The sequence below is a fragment of the Mobula birostris genome, chromosome 12 (genome assembly GCF_030028105.1).
Source record: "Mobula birostris isolate sMobBir1 chromosome 12, sMobBir1.hap1, whole genome shotgun sequence".
NCBI lineage: Eukaryota > Metazoa > Chordata > Chondrichthyes > Myliobatiformes > Myliobatidae > Mobula > Mobula birostris.
This window is the reverse complement of record NC_092381.1, coordinates 99272445-99289356: the sequence shown is the minus strand read 5'-3', so window position 1 is coordinate 99289356 and position 16912 is coordinate 99272445. Positions and strand designations below refer to the sequence as shown.

Here is a 16912-nt window from a genome sequence, read left to right as displayed (position 1 = left end):
GAGTAGTGCCACACTGTCAGAGATGTTGTCTTTCAGACACTGTGTTCTACTGAGCTCTGTTTACCCTCTTAAAATGGCAAGGTGAATAGTTAAAAGAACTGGATGTAATCCTGAGAAAAATTTACTCATTTTCCAGTTTTATTAAAAAAAAACAATCGCCTGGTTGTTATAACATTGCTGCCTGTGGAATGGTGCATTACAGCTTCTACCGCCTTCAGAGAAACATTTCACTGGTCTGTTATGAAAGGTATGATAAATAAGTGTTATTGTTTCCCTTCTCTCTTGCAGTTTACTGTCAGAATTTTGCTCCAAACTTCAAGGAGAGTGAGATGAACGCCATTGCCGCAGATATGTGTACCAATGCCCGAAGGGTGGTCCGCAAGCACTGGATCCCCAAGCTGAAGCTGATGCTCGCAGAGGGAGATGGAGTCTATCGCTCAGTCATCACTGATGTGGCTGGTGGGGGCTTGCCAGATGGAGCATCTGGAAGCCAAGAAATGGAGCTGTCAGGCACTGGGCACAGGCATGAAGCTGGTGGAATGAGAGCCAATGGCTCTGGCCACAGATATGAGACGGGTTTTCCGGATGGTTTAGATGACTCTGGGAGTGGGATTGTAGAGGCTCCAAACTAAAATATTCCAATTGTCATCTTCCTTCCCCCAAGAGAAACCCATGGTGTAGGACATAGGGAGTCTCATGTTGTAGAGTTCCATGTCTGGTCTCTTTATTTGATGCGTGTTAGTGGTGATGGACTGAGAACTGGAGATTCAGTCTGTGCAGTGTCAGTGAAGGAGACCGTCACACCATTAACCCATTCACTGCTGGACATTCATGTACTGGTTTGGATATAACTGCCTAGAAATTGGGTATCACCTTTTTATGGTGTGATTAAAAAAAGACCAGTGTTGTGTTTCCCTGCAAAGCACCATGAGAGTATTCAGCATTGTTTGTAACCGTCTAGGGTGATTTACACCAGTAGACAGGGCTAAAACAGGACCTGTATTGTTTGCAAATGGACGGAGTTCTGTGAGTATCTGAAAATTTAATGATTATGAATCGGAGAAAGGCAACAGCTCTTAAAAGCACAGTCCCCTTGGCAGCTGGACACTGACTGCTGTGAAGACAGAGGCTGCAGGGGAGGCCGCCCTACAGTTTGTGGAAGAGAGCTGAATGTTGTCATCAGCGCTGGGAGGGAGGCCCTGGTGCTGGGTGGGGTGGAGCAAGGAGTCCTCAGCCAAGATCACCAGAGACAGGAGGTGGCTTCCACCGTCCTGGCTGTGAGAATTCCCACTCAGTTGGAAAAAACACAAGTAAGGTTAACGACCTCATGAGAACCCCCAGGGTGAGCTGCCTGCCTTTTGTAGCACCGTCATTCATTGATTTAGTTATCAGTGCAGGTGCTTTGGAGAAGAAGCAGGTGAGAGTTTATTGTGTCAGCTGAGCTGCCCAGGCCAATGACTGGTGAACTGTATTGGTGTTAAGGATTGAAGTGTCTGCATTTTATCCGAAGTGGGGTCTGATTCTGTAGGCTCTTCTTGAAAGCCTCTTTTCTTTATTGCCCATGTATTCACAGACCCATGGTGTTGTCTACTGGGAGCTAAGGGTGGCAGTATTCCACAAGTCTTTCCCTGGTAGCCTTTCTTGTCCTGGCTGTTTCTGTGCCTCATGGCCCCTGGGCTGTGGTCTCCATGTTACTCTTCCTCCACACCATGACACCTTCAGACTGTTAGGCTGTGGAGGGTGTGGCAAACAGCCCTGAAGTATCTGCAGCTGCAAGGTTCCCCTACAAACGTGGGCATTGGAATATCATTTTCAGAATACCTGCCATTTTCCACAATGATCCTGGTATTTGTATGAATTTTGTTATAGTAGAATAGGGCAGCAGTCGAGGGGCTGTGGTTCTATGTGAGTAGACAGGCAAGTAGAGAGGGTAGTTCTGATCTTCAGACAATGGTCAGAGGGTTGGATTCTGAATGAAGACCACCATCAGTGCTTCCCAGAAAGAAGGCATTGGCCACCAGGACCCACCCACAATGGGCTGCTCCCACTTGTGTTTATACTGAACACCTTTGCCTGAGATTCCATCTTCTCAGTAGTGCCTGGCTGATTTCTCCACAGCAGTGATCAGCAGCAGATGGAGAAATGTGGCTTTTATTTTCTGAGAGTAAGTTCAGAATTAGCTTTATCATGCGGAGTGTGGTGTATCCCAGTGACGATCCTTGGAAAACCTGAGCCTGTGAATACACTGCCCTTCACAGAGGTCCAGGCAGCAGGTAGCTTCATTGGCTCTTTGCTAATGGGGATAACTCCTGCCCCAAAACCTCTAGCATTGGCTCACCACCGAGATCCCCACAGGGTGAGGACATCAGTAGCTCCATGCTGCAGAAAGCATTCATCATTACAGTATGCACGAGGGGCTAGGAGGTGTTTGAGTAGCCTGCAGCCTTTTGAAGCTTCCAGCCAGGGCACCTGATGTCAAGGAGTGTCCCTTTAAATAGGAGAGCAGCAGACTAGTGTGCTCTGAATTGTGTTGACACTAATGGGCATATTTTAAAAAAAAACAGAAGTTGCACTCTGTAGCTCCAGTTATTTATGTAAGAATAGAAATATTTTCTTGAATAGTGGCTTTTTAAAGTTTAATATTATTACAATCAAATCTGGATTAAATCACACAGGGTGCTAATTAACCAATTTCTAGGCACATGTGTATGGGAAAATTGCCCCAAATGTAGATAAAGAAAAAGAATAACTTGCATTTTTATTAATCTTTCATTTCTTACAGATCTTCCAAAGCAGTATGATTAAAATGTGGTCACTGGTATGGATAGGGGCAACGGTTATACCAACATGTCTGCCAGAATCTGAGTGAGAAATAGGGGTTTAAAAAAGACATAAAAATCTTCCCAAAAAATTTTCTTTAAACAGCGTCATGGGATCTTTTACAACCATTCGAGGTGACAGATGGGAGCAGAGTAATGATGTAGCACTTCTTCACTACAGGACTGTAAGCCAGGTGTACAGGTCTTGGATTATGATTCAAGCAAGGATGTTATCCAAGGTGCAGACAAGACTATGGACACAGTTCTGTTTTAAAAATTTCTACAGAGTCCAGAACATTCCACAACATTTGTGCTAACCGTCCAGAATTCAGTTAGACTACTGTTATGTAAGACCATAAACTCATAAGACACTGAAACAGAATTGGGCCACTTGGCCCATTGAGTCTGCTCCCCCATTCCAATATGGCTGATTTATTATCCCTCTCAACTCCATTCTTCTGCCTTGTCCCCATAACCTTTGATGCCTTGACTAATCATGAACCTATCAAACTCTGTTTCAATGACTTGGCCTCAGCCTCCATCTGTTGGAATGAATTCCTCAGATTCAGGCTAAAGAAAGTCCTTATCTCTGTTCTAAATGAATGTCCTCTATTCTGAACCTGTGCACTTTGGTCCTAGACTCCCCACACATAATCTCCACATTCACTCTATACTGGCCTTTAAATATTCGATAGGTTTCAATGAGATCCTTCCCCTTACCCCCCCCCCCGAACTCCAGCAAGTACAGACCCAGAACCATCAGACATTCCTCGTGTGTTCGTTCATTCGTTATGTGCATTGTCGTATTACATGGGCAATCCTGGTCTTTCCATGGCTGTGATTTTTCTTGGCTAATGTTTCTACAGAAGTGGTTTGCTATTGCCTTCTTTTGGGAAGTTTTTACAAGAAATGTGATGCCAGCCATTATCAATACTCTTCAGAGATTGTCTGCCTGACGTCCGTGGTTGTATCACCAAGACTTGTGATATGCACCAGCTGGTCATACGTCCATCCACCACCTGCTCTCATGCTTTCACGTGACCTTGCTTGGTGGCTAAGCAGGTGCTACAATTTGCCCAAGGGTGACCTGTAGGCTAACGAAGGGAAGGAGCACCTTACACCTCCTTTGGTAGAGACATATCTCCACCCTGCCACCCCTTCATACGTTAACTATTTCATTCCCAGAATCATTCTTGTGAACCACCTCATTCTCCGGACCCTTTCCAATGGCAGCATGTATTTTCTTAGATAAAGGACACAAAAATGCTTACAATATTCCAAGTGCAGTCTGACCAATGCCTTATAAAGCCTCAGCATTACATCCTTGCTTTTATATTCTAGTCCTCTCAAAATGAATGTCAACATTGCATTTGCCTTCTTTCCCACTAACTCAACCTGCAAGTTAACCTTAGAGAATCCTGCAAAAAACACTTCCTTTATACCTCAGATTTTTGAATCTTCTCCTCATTTAGAAAATAGTATACACTTTTACTCCTTCTACTAAAGTGCATGATCATACACTTCACTATATTCCATCTCCCACTTCTTTGCCCATTCTCCTAATCTTTGTCATCCTTCTGCAGGCTCCCTGCTTCAACACCTCATGCTCCCCTATCTTTTTATTGTCTGCAAATTTGGCCACAAAGTCATCAGTTCCTTCACATATAATGTGAAAAGAAGTGGTCCCAACACTGACCCTTGTGGAACACCACTAGTCACCAGCATTCAACCAGAAAAGGCTCCCTTTATTCCCACACGTTGCCTCCTGCCAGTCATCCAATTTTCTCTCCATGCTAGTATCTTTCCTGTAATACCATGTGCTCCTATTAGCAGCTTCATATGTGCACTTATCAAAAGCTTTTAGAAAATCCAAGTAAACAACATCCACTGATGGTCCTTTGCCTGTTATTTCCTCAAAAAATTCCAATAAATTTGTCAGGCAAGATTTCCCCTTAAGAAAACCATGCTGACTTTGGTGTGCCTCCCAGTACCCTGAAACCTCATCCTTGATAATGGATTCCAATATTTTCCCAACCACTGTAATCAGGCTAACTTGCCATAATTTCCTTTCTTTCTGCACCCTTTCTTCTTAAAGAGTGCAATTTTCCAGTCCTCTGGAACTATTCCGGAATCTAGTGATTGTTGAAAGATCACTACTAATGCCTTCACAATCTCTTCAGCTACCTCTTTCAAAACACTGGGATGTAGACCATCTGGGCCAGGTGAGCTTCAGACCTTTCAGTTTCCCAAGCACCTTCTCCTCAGTAATAGCAACGACCCTCACTTCAGCCCCCTAACACTCTCAAATTTCTGGCATACTGCTAATGTCTTTCACAGTGAAGACTGATGCAAAATACTTACTGAGTTCATCCGGTCATTTGACCCCATTACTACTTCTTCAATATCAGTTTCTAGTGGTCTGATACTCATTCTTGTCTCTCTTTTGCTCTTTATATATCTGAAAAAATGTTTTGTATCTTCTTTTATATTGTTGACTGGCCTTCATATTTCATCTTTTTTCTCCTGATAACTTTAAGTTGCTTTCTGTTTTGGTTGTATGGTCTTATACTAATTAGACTTTTCTTTCTGCAGCCCCATCTACACCGCAGTTCTCCTGCTACCCATCTGGGGGCATTTACAGTGGTTTATTAACCAATCAGCCAGTACATTTTTGGCTTGCGGGTTGAAACTAAAGCAATTGGGGTAACCCATGCAATCACAAGGAAAATATGCTGATTAGTCCACACCTAGAATATGCATGCACACCAGAGGAAGGACATAGTTGTGCTGGATCAAGTACAGAGGAGTTTCACTGAGATGTTGCCTTGATTGGAAGAATTTAAGTGTTGAAGAGAATGACTAAGTTGGGCTTGTTTTCCCAGGTGTGACAGGCTGAGGGGTGACCCAATAGAAGTACAGTTGCAAGAAAAAGTTTATGAACCCTTTGCCTAGTTTTCTTCATTAATTACTCATAAAATGTGGTCTGATCTTCATCTAAGTCACAATAATAGACAAACGCAATCTGCCTGAAATAAACAATTGTACTTTTCATGTCTTTATTGAACACATTATTTAATCGTTCACAGTCGGCTGGAAAAAAATGTGAATCTTTGTATTTAATAACTGGCAGAACCTTCTTTAGCAGCAATAACTTCCACTAAATGTTTCCTGATCAGACTTACACAATGGTGAGGAGGAATTTTAGGCCATTCCTCCATACAAAACTGTTTCAATTCATCAATATTTCTGGGATACCTTGCATGAACAGCCCTCTTCAGGTCATGCCACAGCATCTCAATTGTGTTAGGGTCTGGACTCTGACTTGGCCATTCCAAAACATAAATTTACTTCTTTTTAAACCATTCTGTTGTTGATTTACTTTTGTATTTCAGATCATTGTCTTGTTATATCATCCAACTTCTATTAAGCCTCTGACAACCAAGTCCAACTCCTGGCCTTCTTGTGTGGTTTAGCCTCAAAGGAACTGTTGCTATTGACAGGAGAAGGGGTGAAGATGGGTCCTGGCGCCTTAAAACCAGTGCTTTGGGTAGATGGAGCTCGTCAGCCTGGGAAGGCAGTCCATCTAAGGGAGGGAAAACTCTGATTTCAAACCACCGCTGCATTGCGGCCATACCCACTCATGGGAAAGGCTTTGGGAGTAAACCCCGAGGACAAATCCGGAGCTGGAGTCCCTAAGGCAGTCTGACATTGCCTTCAACCTCGTCTGGCAACTCCTGTGACAACACTGGAGCCAAGCTGTATCAGCCCTTGGCTTTCCCTTGGACAACATCAGTGTTATGGAGAGGGGAGACTTGCTGCATGGGCAACTGCTGTTCTTCCATACAACCTTGCCCAAGCCTGCGCCCTGGAGATCTTCCAGGCGCAGATTTGTGGTCTCGTGAGACTAAGGGATGCCACCTATTAAGCTTCAGGTGACAGACCGTTACCCTGATATTCTGTAAAATGCATTGATAGAACTTTGAATTCATTCTCAATGATTGCAAACTGTCCAGGTCCTGAGGCAGCAAAGCAGCTCCAAACCATGAAGGTCCTTCCATCATGCTTCACAATTGGGGTGTGGTTTTGGTGCCGGTGTACAGTGCCCTTTTACCTCCAAATATCGTTGTGTGTATTTCTGCTAAAAAGTTCAACTTTTGTCTCACCTGTCTACAGAACATTGTCCCAGAAGTGTTGTGGGACATCGAAGTGGGGTTTACAAACTTGAGATATGCACCAATGTTTTTTTTGGAGAGCAGTGGTTTCCTTTCGTGGTGTGCTTCCATGAATACCATTCTTGTTCAGTGTTTTTCTTATAGAGGACACATGAACGAAGACCTTAGCAAGTTCTAGAAATTTCTGCAGTTCTTTTGCTATTACCCTTGGGTTCTTTTTTTTACCTCCTTCAGCATTGCATGTTGTGATCTTTGTAGGATGTCCACTTCTAGGGAGAGTAGCAACAGTACTGAATTTCCTCCATTTTGTAGACAATATTTCTTGCTGTAGTCTGATGAACAGTCAGGTCTTTAGAAATGCTTTTGTTGCCTTTTCCAGCTTCATACATCTCTACAATTATTCTAATGTTCTCTGAAATTTGTTTTGAACACATAAGCAGCACTTTCTTGAGAAGACCAGGTGTACTCAGTATTGACGAAGAGTAGTACAATCGTGTTATTAGTTTAAGCAGATTGTGTCTGTATATTATTGTGACTTAGATGAAGATCAGACCACATTTTATGAGTAATTAATGCAGAAATCCAAGTAATTATAAAGAGTTCACAATTTTTTTTCTTGCAACTGTATATAAAAATCTATATTGAAAACAAAGACATGGGCTTAAGATGAGAGTAAGGAGTTTTAAAAGGAACCTGAAGAGAATTTTTTTGTTTATTATAGAGAGTAGTTTGTACCTGGAACTTGTTGCTAGAGAAGGTGGTAGATCAGATACAATTACTATCTTTAAGAGAAGTTTAGATACGCACTTAAATAGGTAAGGCATAGGATACAGTCATAAAGCAGGCCAGTAGGGTTAGTGTAGATGGGCAGCAGGTTTGGCAACAACTGTGATATGACAGCTCTGGGTTTCATATTCCTTGATCTGGTATGACAGAGTTGTGGAAATAGAAGGGAACTTCTGTTGCTGCACCCTTTCCTAGAGGGAGAGTCTTAATGCTGTTACAAACAAGTAGGTTTAGTGTTAAGCAGGAAGCTGCAGTGCTGTAGGCAGGACTAAGCTGAAGCTTTCTTATTCCAGTGATCCCAGCATTTCCATGGCAGGGATTTTTACTCATGCTCTGGAGGAGATTCCTTCTTCAAAGTATTGCATTTTGTCTTCGTAATGACTGGCCACACCGAGGACTATGGGGATGTTTGAGTTATGTTATAAGGTTATGTCCAGGTATTACATGGAAATGCCAGCCTGGCTTTCAAATGATGTAATATCTTTTGAAATGGAGCAAATGAAGAATCTTAATTTTCTAAAGCGGTAATCAACTGTTTGAATTTTTCTGACCAGTCCTGTGGCTGTGCCCCAGTTTCTCATCATCCTTCTTGGGAGCTGAAAGTCACGCCTTTGGAGCTGGTCCTATATCTTTCTACCTTCTGAAATAGTGAGAAAATAAATTGGCTACAAGGAATCAGTAACCCAATATATAAACATGATAATTCTCGGCAAGAGGAGAAGAAGTGGCAGGAAAGTGAAGAATGTAAAGTTGGAGTTTGCTTGGCAGTGAAAGAGTTGGCATTAATTACTGAGATAACTGAACTCAGGTTATCTTGGTCAAGTTCTCCACTAAAATTGTAGGTACAGATATTCATTGAAACATACCTGCCTTCTTATTTTAAGTGTTTCTGGTAGCTATACATGTGGACAAAATCCTGGACTTGGGCAAAGTACTTGCAGATTGGAATGCCGTTTGCTACTTCTATCCACAAATCAACAGTGAAAGTGTATTTGTGATATGGCAGTTAGGAATGTAAATTACATCTTGGATCTTGATTGCTAATGATACGAAAATAATACTGTAGTCTTTGTGATTGAGAACACTCTGTTGAAGGGTTTGGCTGCAAACTCATGATCATGAGTTGTCCTTTTATGTACATCCAATCTAGGATGTGGGAGTTGCTGTGATATACCCTTTGAATCATACACTGTATCAGTTTCCAGTGGCCTTACTAACACACAATGGGACACCAGCTTGTTTGAGGTCCTGGTCTGCAATGAAATGATCTGCTAATTATTGATGTGATACTGTATCTTGTGGTGCTCCCATTGGTGTTTGTTGTATGTTCTATTTTAAATTAATTATACACAAATACAGATGTAGCTGTCAACCCTCATTGTCAGCATACTTCATATTTAAAATTTTGCTTCATTTTTCCATGAGGTTAAGTTTTAGGTGTAGTTGCCGAGAGGTATAATAGCTGCCTCCTGTTGTTTAATTGGGTGAAGGATGAAAAATAATGACAGAGATTTCCAGCCTTGTTCATGCTTCTCCGCCCGAAACCACATCTTTAACAATCAACTTCAACATTTTACCAACCACTGAGGTCAGGCTAACTGTCCTATGATTTCCTTTCATTTGCCTCCCTTCTTGAAGAGCGGAGTGACATTTGCAAGATAGCCTTTTACAGCAGCTTGTGGTTGAGCACGCCAGGAGAAAGGCTGTTCTGGATATGGTGTTATGTAATGAACTGGATTTGATTAGGGAGCTTAAGGTAAAGGAACCCTTAATATGACAGTGATAATATGATACAATTCATCCTGCAATGTGAGAAAAGTTAAAGTCAGACGTATCACTATTACAGTGGAGTAAAGGGAATTACAGAGGTATGAGAGAGATGCTGGCCATAACTGACTGGAAGGGGACACTAGAAGGGACAATGGCAGTGCAGCAATGGATGGAATTTCTGGGAGCAATTTGGAAGACACAGGATGGATGCATCCCAAATAAGTATTCTAAAGACAGAATGACCCAATAGTGATTGACAAGGGAATTCAAACCTAGCATAAAAGCAAAAGAGAGTAAAAATTAGTGGGAAGTCAGAGGATTGGGAACGTTTAAAAACTAACAGAATGCAACTAAAAAAGCCATAAGGAGGAAAAAGATTAAATGTGAAAGTAAGCTAGCCAATAATATTAAGCAGGATACTAAAAGCTTTTTCAGATATATAAGGAATAAAAGGGAGGCAAGAGAAGTTATTGGACTGCTGGAAAATGATGCTGTAGAGGTAGTAATAGTGAGTGTAGTTGTTATTACTAGGGAGAATGTGCTTGGGAAGCTGAAAGGTCTGAAGGTGGATGAGTCACCTGGACCAGAACACCCGAGAATTCTGAAAGAGGTGGCTGATGTCATGCTCATTGGCTTGTAGCTTCCAGGCTTCTCCCTATTCTTTGAACAAAGAGACAATTAACTATCTTCCAATCTTTTGGTGCCTTGCTCATGGCAAATGAAGATGCAACAATATCCTTATATGCAAGTGTGATATAATGGCAATAACTGAAACCTGGTTGATCTCAAATGATGGTGGTGAATATAGTAAAGGGATATACTTTATTTAGGAAAGATAAGCAAGAGCATAAAGGTGGAGGAGTTGCCACATATATAAGAGAGAATTTAAACATGAGGCTGCTTATGATAGGAGATGAATTGAGACTTAGTGAGAATATCTGGGTGAGAACTGAAAGCTATAAGAATAAGGAATAACATTGGGTGTATGTTATAGACTCCCTAATGCTGATTTTAATAAACAACTATCAGAATATTAAATAGTAATATTAAATATTCCATAGTAATGGAAGATTTTAATTCCCAAACATTGAGTGAGATAACCCAGTGATTAATGGACTATAGGAAAGTGAATTCATTGAGTTATTGAATGATTGTTCTTTGACCCAAGGTGTATGGGGTGTTGGGGAGGGGTAACATGTCACGTCCTTTTTAAGGCGGTTAGTCCACCTTTGGTCCCCACCTGGCACTCAGCTCTCACCTGTGGCTCCCCGTAGCTGTTTGCATGCGACAGCGGCCACACCCCGGGCAACGGCTTCGACAAGCCGGCTAAACCAGGTGAGGGTAGCCGACGGGTCTCAAACCCTCGGTGAGATAGGGAATTGTCTGTCCCAGCATGTGAAGACAGACTCCGGCGGGTTGAGCGGATGAGACCAATGGAAGGTCCAACGGTCAAGAAGGCGGTCTCTGCAAGCGTCGTGGAATGTGTAGAGCAGGACAAGACACAGAAGACGTCCTGGTCATCCACTGTGCCTAGTCCCATTTCTAGCCGTCTCGACTCTGTCTTGCCACTGGATCCAGATGGGAATTGGGAAGGGAGAGTGAGGCTGATGCTGTGCAACTCTCCCTCACTTAAATCCAAGTCACGCGCTAGTCTTGACACCATCAATAATGGTGTCGAGGCCCTCATCGACGTACGATGGACGAACAACAACAAATGCACCAACAAGAAGGGAGGCCTGTCTAGATTTGACATTCTGTAGCAATCAAGACAGAATTTTGAGTACAAAAGTTTTTGAGTTTTCAGAAACAAGCGATCATAACATTGTTAGTTTTGAAGTTTTTCGGGAGAGTATATCAGTAAAAACCAAAGCCATTAATTTGAATTTCAGAAAGCCAAAGTTTGTGCAGAAGACAAATTGGAAGGAGCTGCTTGACATTGAGTCAGTCGAGGAACAATGGAGTTGATTTAAAGAGGTAATACATGCAGTGCAGGAAATATTTATACCCAAGGTCGGGAGAAGCAATGAAAACAATAGATCAACTACATAGATGAAAAACATTGAAGAAAAAAAAACTATTAGGAATAGAGAAAAAATAGTAATGATGTTAACTGTAGGGCATATGAAAATATGAGAGCTATAGTCAGGAGGGAAATTCAGATTATCAAAAGGCAGGTTGGGAAGGATATTGTTGATAATGCTAGGATTGACACCAAGAATTTTTTTCAGTCAAGAAGGAAGTTAAGTGTTTTAGAAATAATAGTGGGGTGATAAATTATGCAGAGAAGGATATTAACAAATACTCTTAACTCATATTTTGCTGAAGTATTCACCTCCGAAGAAGTTAGCATTAAATGTGGAGAAAGATGAGGTTGTTTTAAGTGACTTAGAGATCTTAGGAAGTGAGTTCCTTCTTCAGCCGAAAAGACTGAAAGTTAATAAATCTCCAGGGCCAGACAACATATATCTAAGGGTATTTAAAGAGGTCTGTGACCCCTAACATGTATTTTTCAAAAAGTTAATGAAGGCTGGTGAAATCCCTAAGGACTGGAAATGTCTCAGAACATAAGAGGGGTGACTGCATTGACCTTGGGAGTTGTAGACTAGTAAGCTGAACATGTATTGTAGGTAAGATAATAGTGTTACATACCTTGTGGGTATCTTATGACCATGATGTAATTAGATTATGAGAACACTCAGTCCTCTTTTATTGTCATTTAGAAATGCATACATGCATTAAGAAATGATACAATGTTTCTCCGGAGTGATATCACAGAAAACAAGACAGACCAAAGACTAACACTGACAGAACCACATAATTATAACATATAGTTACAGCAGTGCAAAGCAATACCATAATTTGATAAAGAACAGGCCATGGGCACAGTAAAAAAAAAGTCCCAAAAGTCCCGGGTCGACCTTGTGAGCATGATGTAATGGTCTTGTGATGGTGGTGTGATATAATTTTCCTGCCAGTGTGAGGTCACGTGATGACATGTTCTCAACAGGTATATAACTGGAAACCCCTGTTGTTATGCAGTGGATTTGTTGTTTAATTTGTCAGTTACTCTGTTATGCTGTGTATTTGTCTCATGACGCAGTTTCGTTTTAAAGTGGAGTTTTACTTTCTATTGTAAGTCTAGTATTGGAGGGTGAAGACCTTACTAAAGTACGGGAACCTGAAGGATTGAGTAAAGTTGGTGTCGTTCAGCAGTTTAATACGGGATCAACCTTATTGAATCTTTGTTCAGAAATAGTGGCCTGCATCTGAGATAACTCCTGTAAGATCAGGAAGGTTTGTGCAGTGTTCATTCGCCAGGAAAAGGTCAGTTCCTTAAAGCCATTTTATTTCCTTCGTCGTGAATCCTTTGGAAAGAATCAGCAGTAACATCATGTCTTCGAAGAAATCCGTTTCCAGAGAAGTCTCTCCTTATTGACTGTAAATCACCTGGACTTTCGAATTTACCATTTTAAGACTGTGTTCAAATTTACCACTTTAAGAACTGTTTCAGAGTTGCCGTACAGCAGAGTTTAATAAATGTTTATGTTTGTTTTTAAAACCTGACTCAATTCTATATTCATTGTTGCTGGTCACGTGACAAAATTGGAGGCTTGTCTGGATTGTTTCGATTTTGAGCTTTAGTGCTTGTTTAATTATCAATCTGATTTGGAAAAGGGAAATACCCGATTCTTTTGTTTGATTGGTCTGTGGGTGGTATTCGGCAGCAATGAATATTGTCGAGTTTATGGCATCGCCAGACCCAGAGTTATTGGCGAAGGTGAAAAAGGGTGATGTATCTGAGATTACTAGAAGGTTGGATCGTAAAGGAATTACGAAGGTTACAACAAAGCCAGTAATTCAGAGAAAGAAACATTTAATAAAGAATGAGCTGGAAAAGCAGCTGATAAGAACAGACGTGTTAGCAGAAAGCCAGCGTGGGTTTAGAAAGGGGAAATAAACTTCCACATTAATAATATGCTGGAGTTCTATGAAGAGGCAACTAAAATTTAAGATAAGAATAGAGCAGTTGCTATCATTTGGGCCTTCAGAAGGCTTTTGACAGGGTAACCCCACAAGAGGTTAATAATCAAATTATAGAAGGTAGGGATTCAGCGTAAAATGTGCAAATGGGTGCAGAATTGGCTCAAACAAAGAAAATGACAAGGTAGGGTGAGAGGATCATTTTCACACATAGAAGATGTTAAAAGTGGGGTCCTGCAGTGATCAGTTTTGGAGTTGATACTGTTTTTAATTTACGTTAATGATTTGAATACACATAACAAATAAACTAGTAAGGTTTGCCAATGACACAGAATTAGAGGGAACAGGTTGATAACATTTCAGGCAGATGAATCAATATAGTTAGGTCTAACAAAATTCAGATGTGGGCAAATAAATGGCAGATGAAATTTAACTTAAGTAAATGTAAAATATTACATATAAGAAGTAGAAATATTAGATATAAATATATAATAGGGGGTTCTTGAGTTAGAAAGTGCACTGTATGAGGAGGATTTGGGTAGATTTACAAGGATTGGGGAGCATGCCTTATGAGAATAGGTTGAGTGAACTTGGCCTTTTCTCCTTGGAGCAACGGAGGATGAGGGGTGACCTGATAGAGATGTACAAGATAATGAGCGGCATTGATCGTGTGGCTAATCAGAGGTTTTTTCCCAGGGCTGAAATGGCTAGCATGAGAGGGCATAGCTTTAAGGTGCTTGGAGTTAGGTACAGAGGAGATGTCAGGGTTAAGTTTTTTTTTTACGCAGAGAGTGGTGAGTGCATGAAATGAGCTGTGGAGGTGGAAACGATAAGGTCTTTTAAGAGACTCCTGGATAGGTACATGGAGCTTAGAAAAATAGAGGGCTGTGGGTAAGCCTAGGTAGTTCTAAGGTAAGGACATATTCGGCACAGCTTTGTTGTCCGAAGGGCCTGTATTGTGCTGTAGGTTTTCTATGTATCTATGTTTTCTATCCTGGAAGACTCATCACTATCAATTCACAGAAGCGATTAGAAAGGTGATTAGAATGTTGGTCTATATAATGTGCTCAGTGAAGTTCAAGTCTAGAGACATTCTCCTTAAGCTGTATAATGCACTTGTGAGGCCATACCTTGGGTACTGTGCACAATTTAGGTCTCCATATTTTGTGAAGGCACTGGAGAGAGCCCAGAGAAGGGTGACGAAAGCCATTCCAGGTCTGCAGGGTATGAGCTATGAAGAAAGATTGAAAGAAAGTATTTAAGCTCTTTAGCCTAAGTAGACATAGAATGAGAGGAGACATGATAGAAGTGTTCAAAATCATTAAGGATATAAGTAAGGTGGATATCAGCAGCTACTTCAAAATTAATCCATCAATGAGGACATGGGGCTATAGGTAGAGATTGGCTAAAGGGAGATTTCACACTAACGTCAGAAAGCATTTCTTTACACAGTGATTTGTGGACACATGTAACAAACTACCTAGTTGTGTAGTTGAGAGTCGTACCTTAGAGACTTTCAAATCTAAACTCGTTAGTTATTTCAATACACTATGTGAATAGAAACTTGGCAAGCATTGTTGGGCTGAATAGCCTGTCCTTGTCAAAAAATTTCTGATGTTCCAGTGCCAGTCTCCCTCCTGGCCCTTACCTCTGCAAGTGGAAGAAGTGATACACCTACCCTTTCACCTCCTCCCTCACCTTGATTCAGGGGTCTGAAAACAGTTTGTCCAGTGAGGTAGCAATTCACCTGTGAGTCTCTCAGGGTCATCTACAGTGTCTGGTGCTCTTGTTACTGTCTCTTTTACAATGATGAGACCCAGCATAGACAGGGGGACACTTTCGCTCAATCCATAACAACCAGGATTTCCCAGTGGCCAACCATTTTAATACCAATCCTCTTTCCCATCCTGACATTTTGGTCCATGGCCTCCTCTGCTGCCACAAAGAAGCCACTCTCAGGTTTGAGGATCAACACCTTATATACTGTCTGGGTAGCTTTTAACCTGATGGTATGAATAACAATTTCTCTAACTTTTGTTGTTGTGCTTGTTTTTTTCTTACATAGAACATAGAATAGTACAGCACAGTACAGGCCCTTCAGCCCACAATGTTGTGCCGACCCTCAAGCCCTGCCTCCCATATAAACCCCCACCTTAAATTCCTCCATATACCTGTCTAGTTGTCCCTTAAACTTCACTAGTGTATCTGCCTCCACCACTGACTCAGGCAGTGCATTCCACACACCAACCACTCTCTGAGTAAAAAACCTTCCTCTAATATCCCCCCTGAACTTCCCACCCCTTACCTTAAAGCCATGTCCTCTTGTATTGAGCAGTGGTGCCCTGGGAAAGAGGTGCTGACCATCCACTCTATCTATTCCTCTTATTATCTTGTACACCCCTATCATGTCTCCTCTCATCCTCCTTCTCTCCAAAGAGTAAAGCCCTAGCTTCCTTAATCTCTGATCATAATGCATACTCTCTAAACCAGGCAGCATCCTGGTAAATCTCCTCTGTACCCTTTCCAATGCTTCCACATCTTTCCTATAGTGAGGCGACCAGAACTGGACACAGTACTCCAAGTGTGGCCTAACCAGAGTTTTATAGAGCTGCATCATTACATCGCGACTCTTAAACTCTATCCCTCGACTTTTGAAAGCTAACACCCCATAAGCTTTCTTAACTGTCCTATCCACCTGTGAGGCAACTTTCAGAGATCTGTGGACATGTACCCCCAGATCCCTTTGCTCCTCCACACTACCAAGTATCCTGCCATTTACTTTGTACTCTGCCTTGAAGTTTGTCCTTACAAAGTGTACCACCTCACACTTCTCTGGGTTGAACTCCATCTGCCACTTCTCAGCCCACTTCTGCATCCTATCAATGTCTCTCTGCAATCTTTGACAATCCTCTACACTATCTACAACAAACTTGCCAACCCACCCTTCTACCCCCACATCTGGGTCGTTAATAAAAATCACGAAAAGTAGAGGTCCCAGAACAGATCCTTGTGGGACACCACTAGTCACAATCCTCCAATCTGAATGTACTCCCTCCACCACGACCCTCTGCCTTCTGCAGGCAAGCCAATTCTGAATCCACCTGGCCAAATTTCCCTGGATCCCATGCCTTCTGACTTTCTGAATAAGCCTACCTTGTCATATGCCTTACTAAAATCCATATAGATCACATCCACTGCACTATCCTCACCTATATGCCTGGTCACCTCCTCAAAGAACTCTATCAGGCTTGTTAGACACGATCTGCCCTTCATAAAGCCATGCTGACTGTCCCTGATCAGACCATGATTCTCTAAATGCCCAGAGATCCTATTTCTAAGAATCTTTTCCAACAGCTTTCCCACCACAGACGTAAAGCTCACTGG

The 16912-nt window shown here is 41.8% G+C and overlaps 1 protein-coding gene across 3 annotated transcripts in view; it reads left to right on the top strand.

Moving 5' to 3' along the window:
• LOC140206140 (nucleus accumbens-associated protein 1-like) overlaps positions 1-13071 on the top strand; it is a 65563-nt gene extending 52492 nt beyond the window's left edge. For all 3 annotated transcript variants that reach the window (XM_072274360.1, XM_072274362.1, XM_072274361.1), the window contains exon 6: positions 289-13071. In XM_072274360.1, coding sequence (XP_072130461.1) covers positions 289-632 — 344 coding nt within the window. In that variant the 3' untranslated portion in view covers positions 633-13071. The remainder of the gene's footprint in view (positions 1-288) is intronic.
• The last annotated feature ends 3841 nt before the right edge of the window (positions 13072-16912 follow it).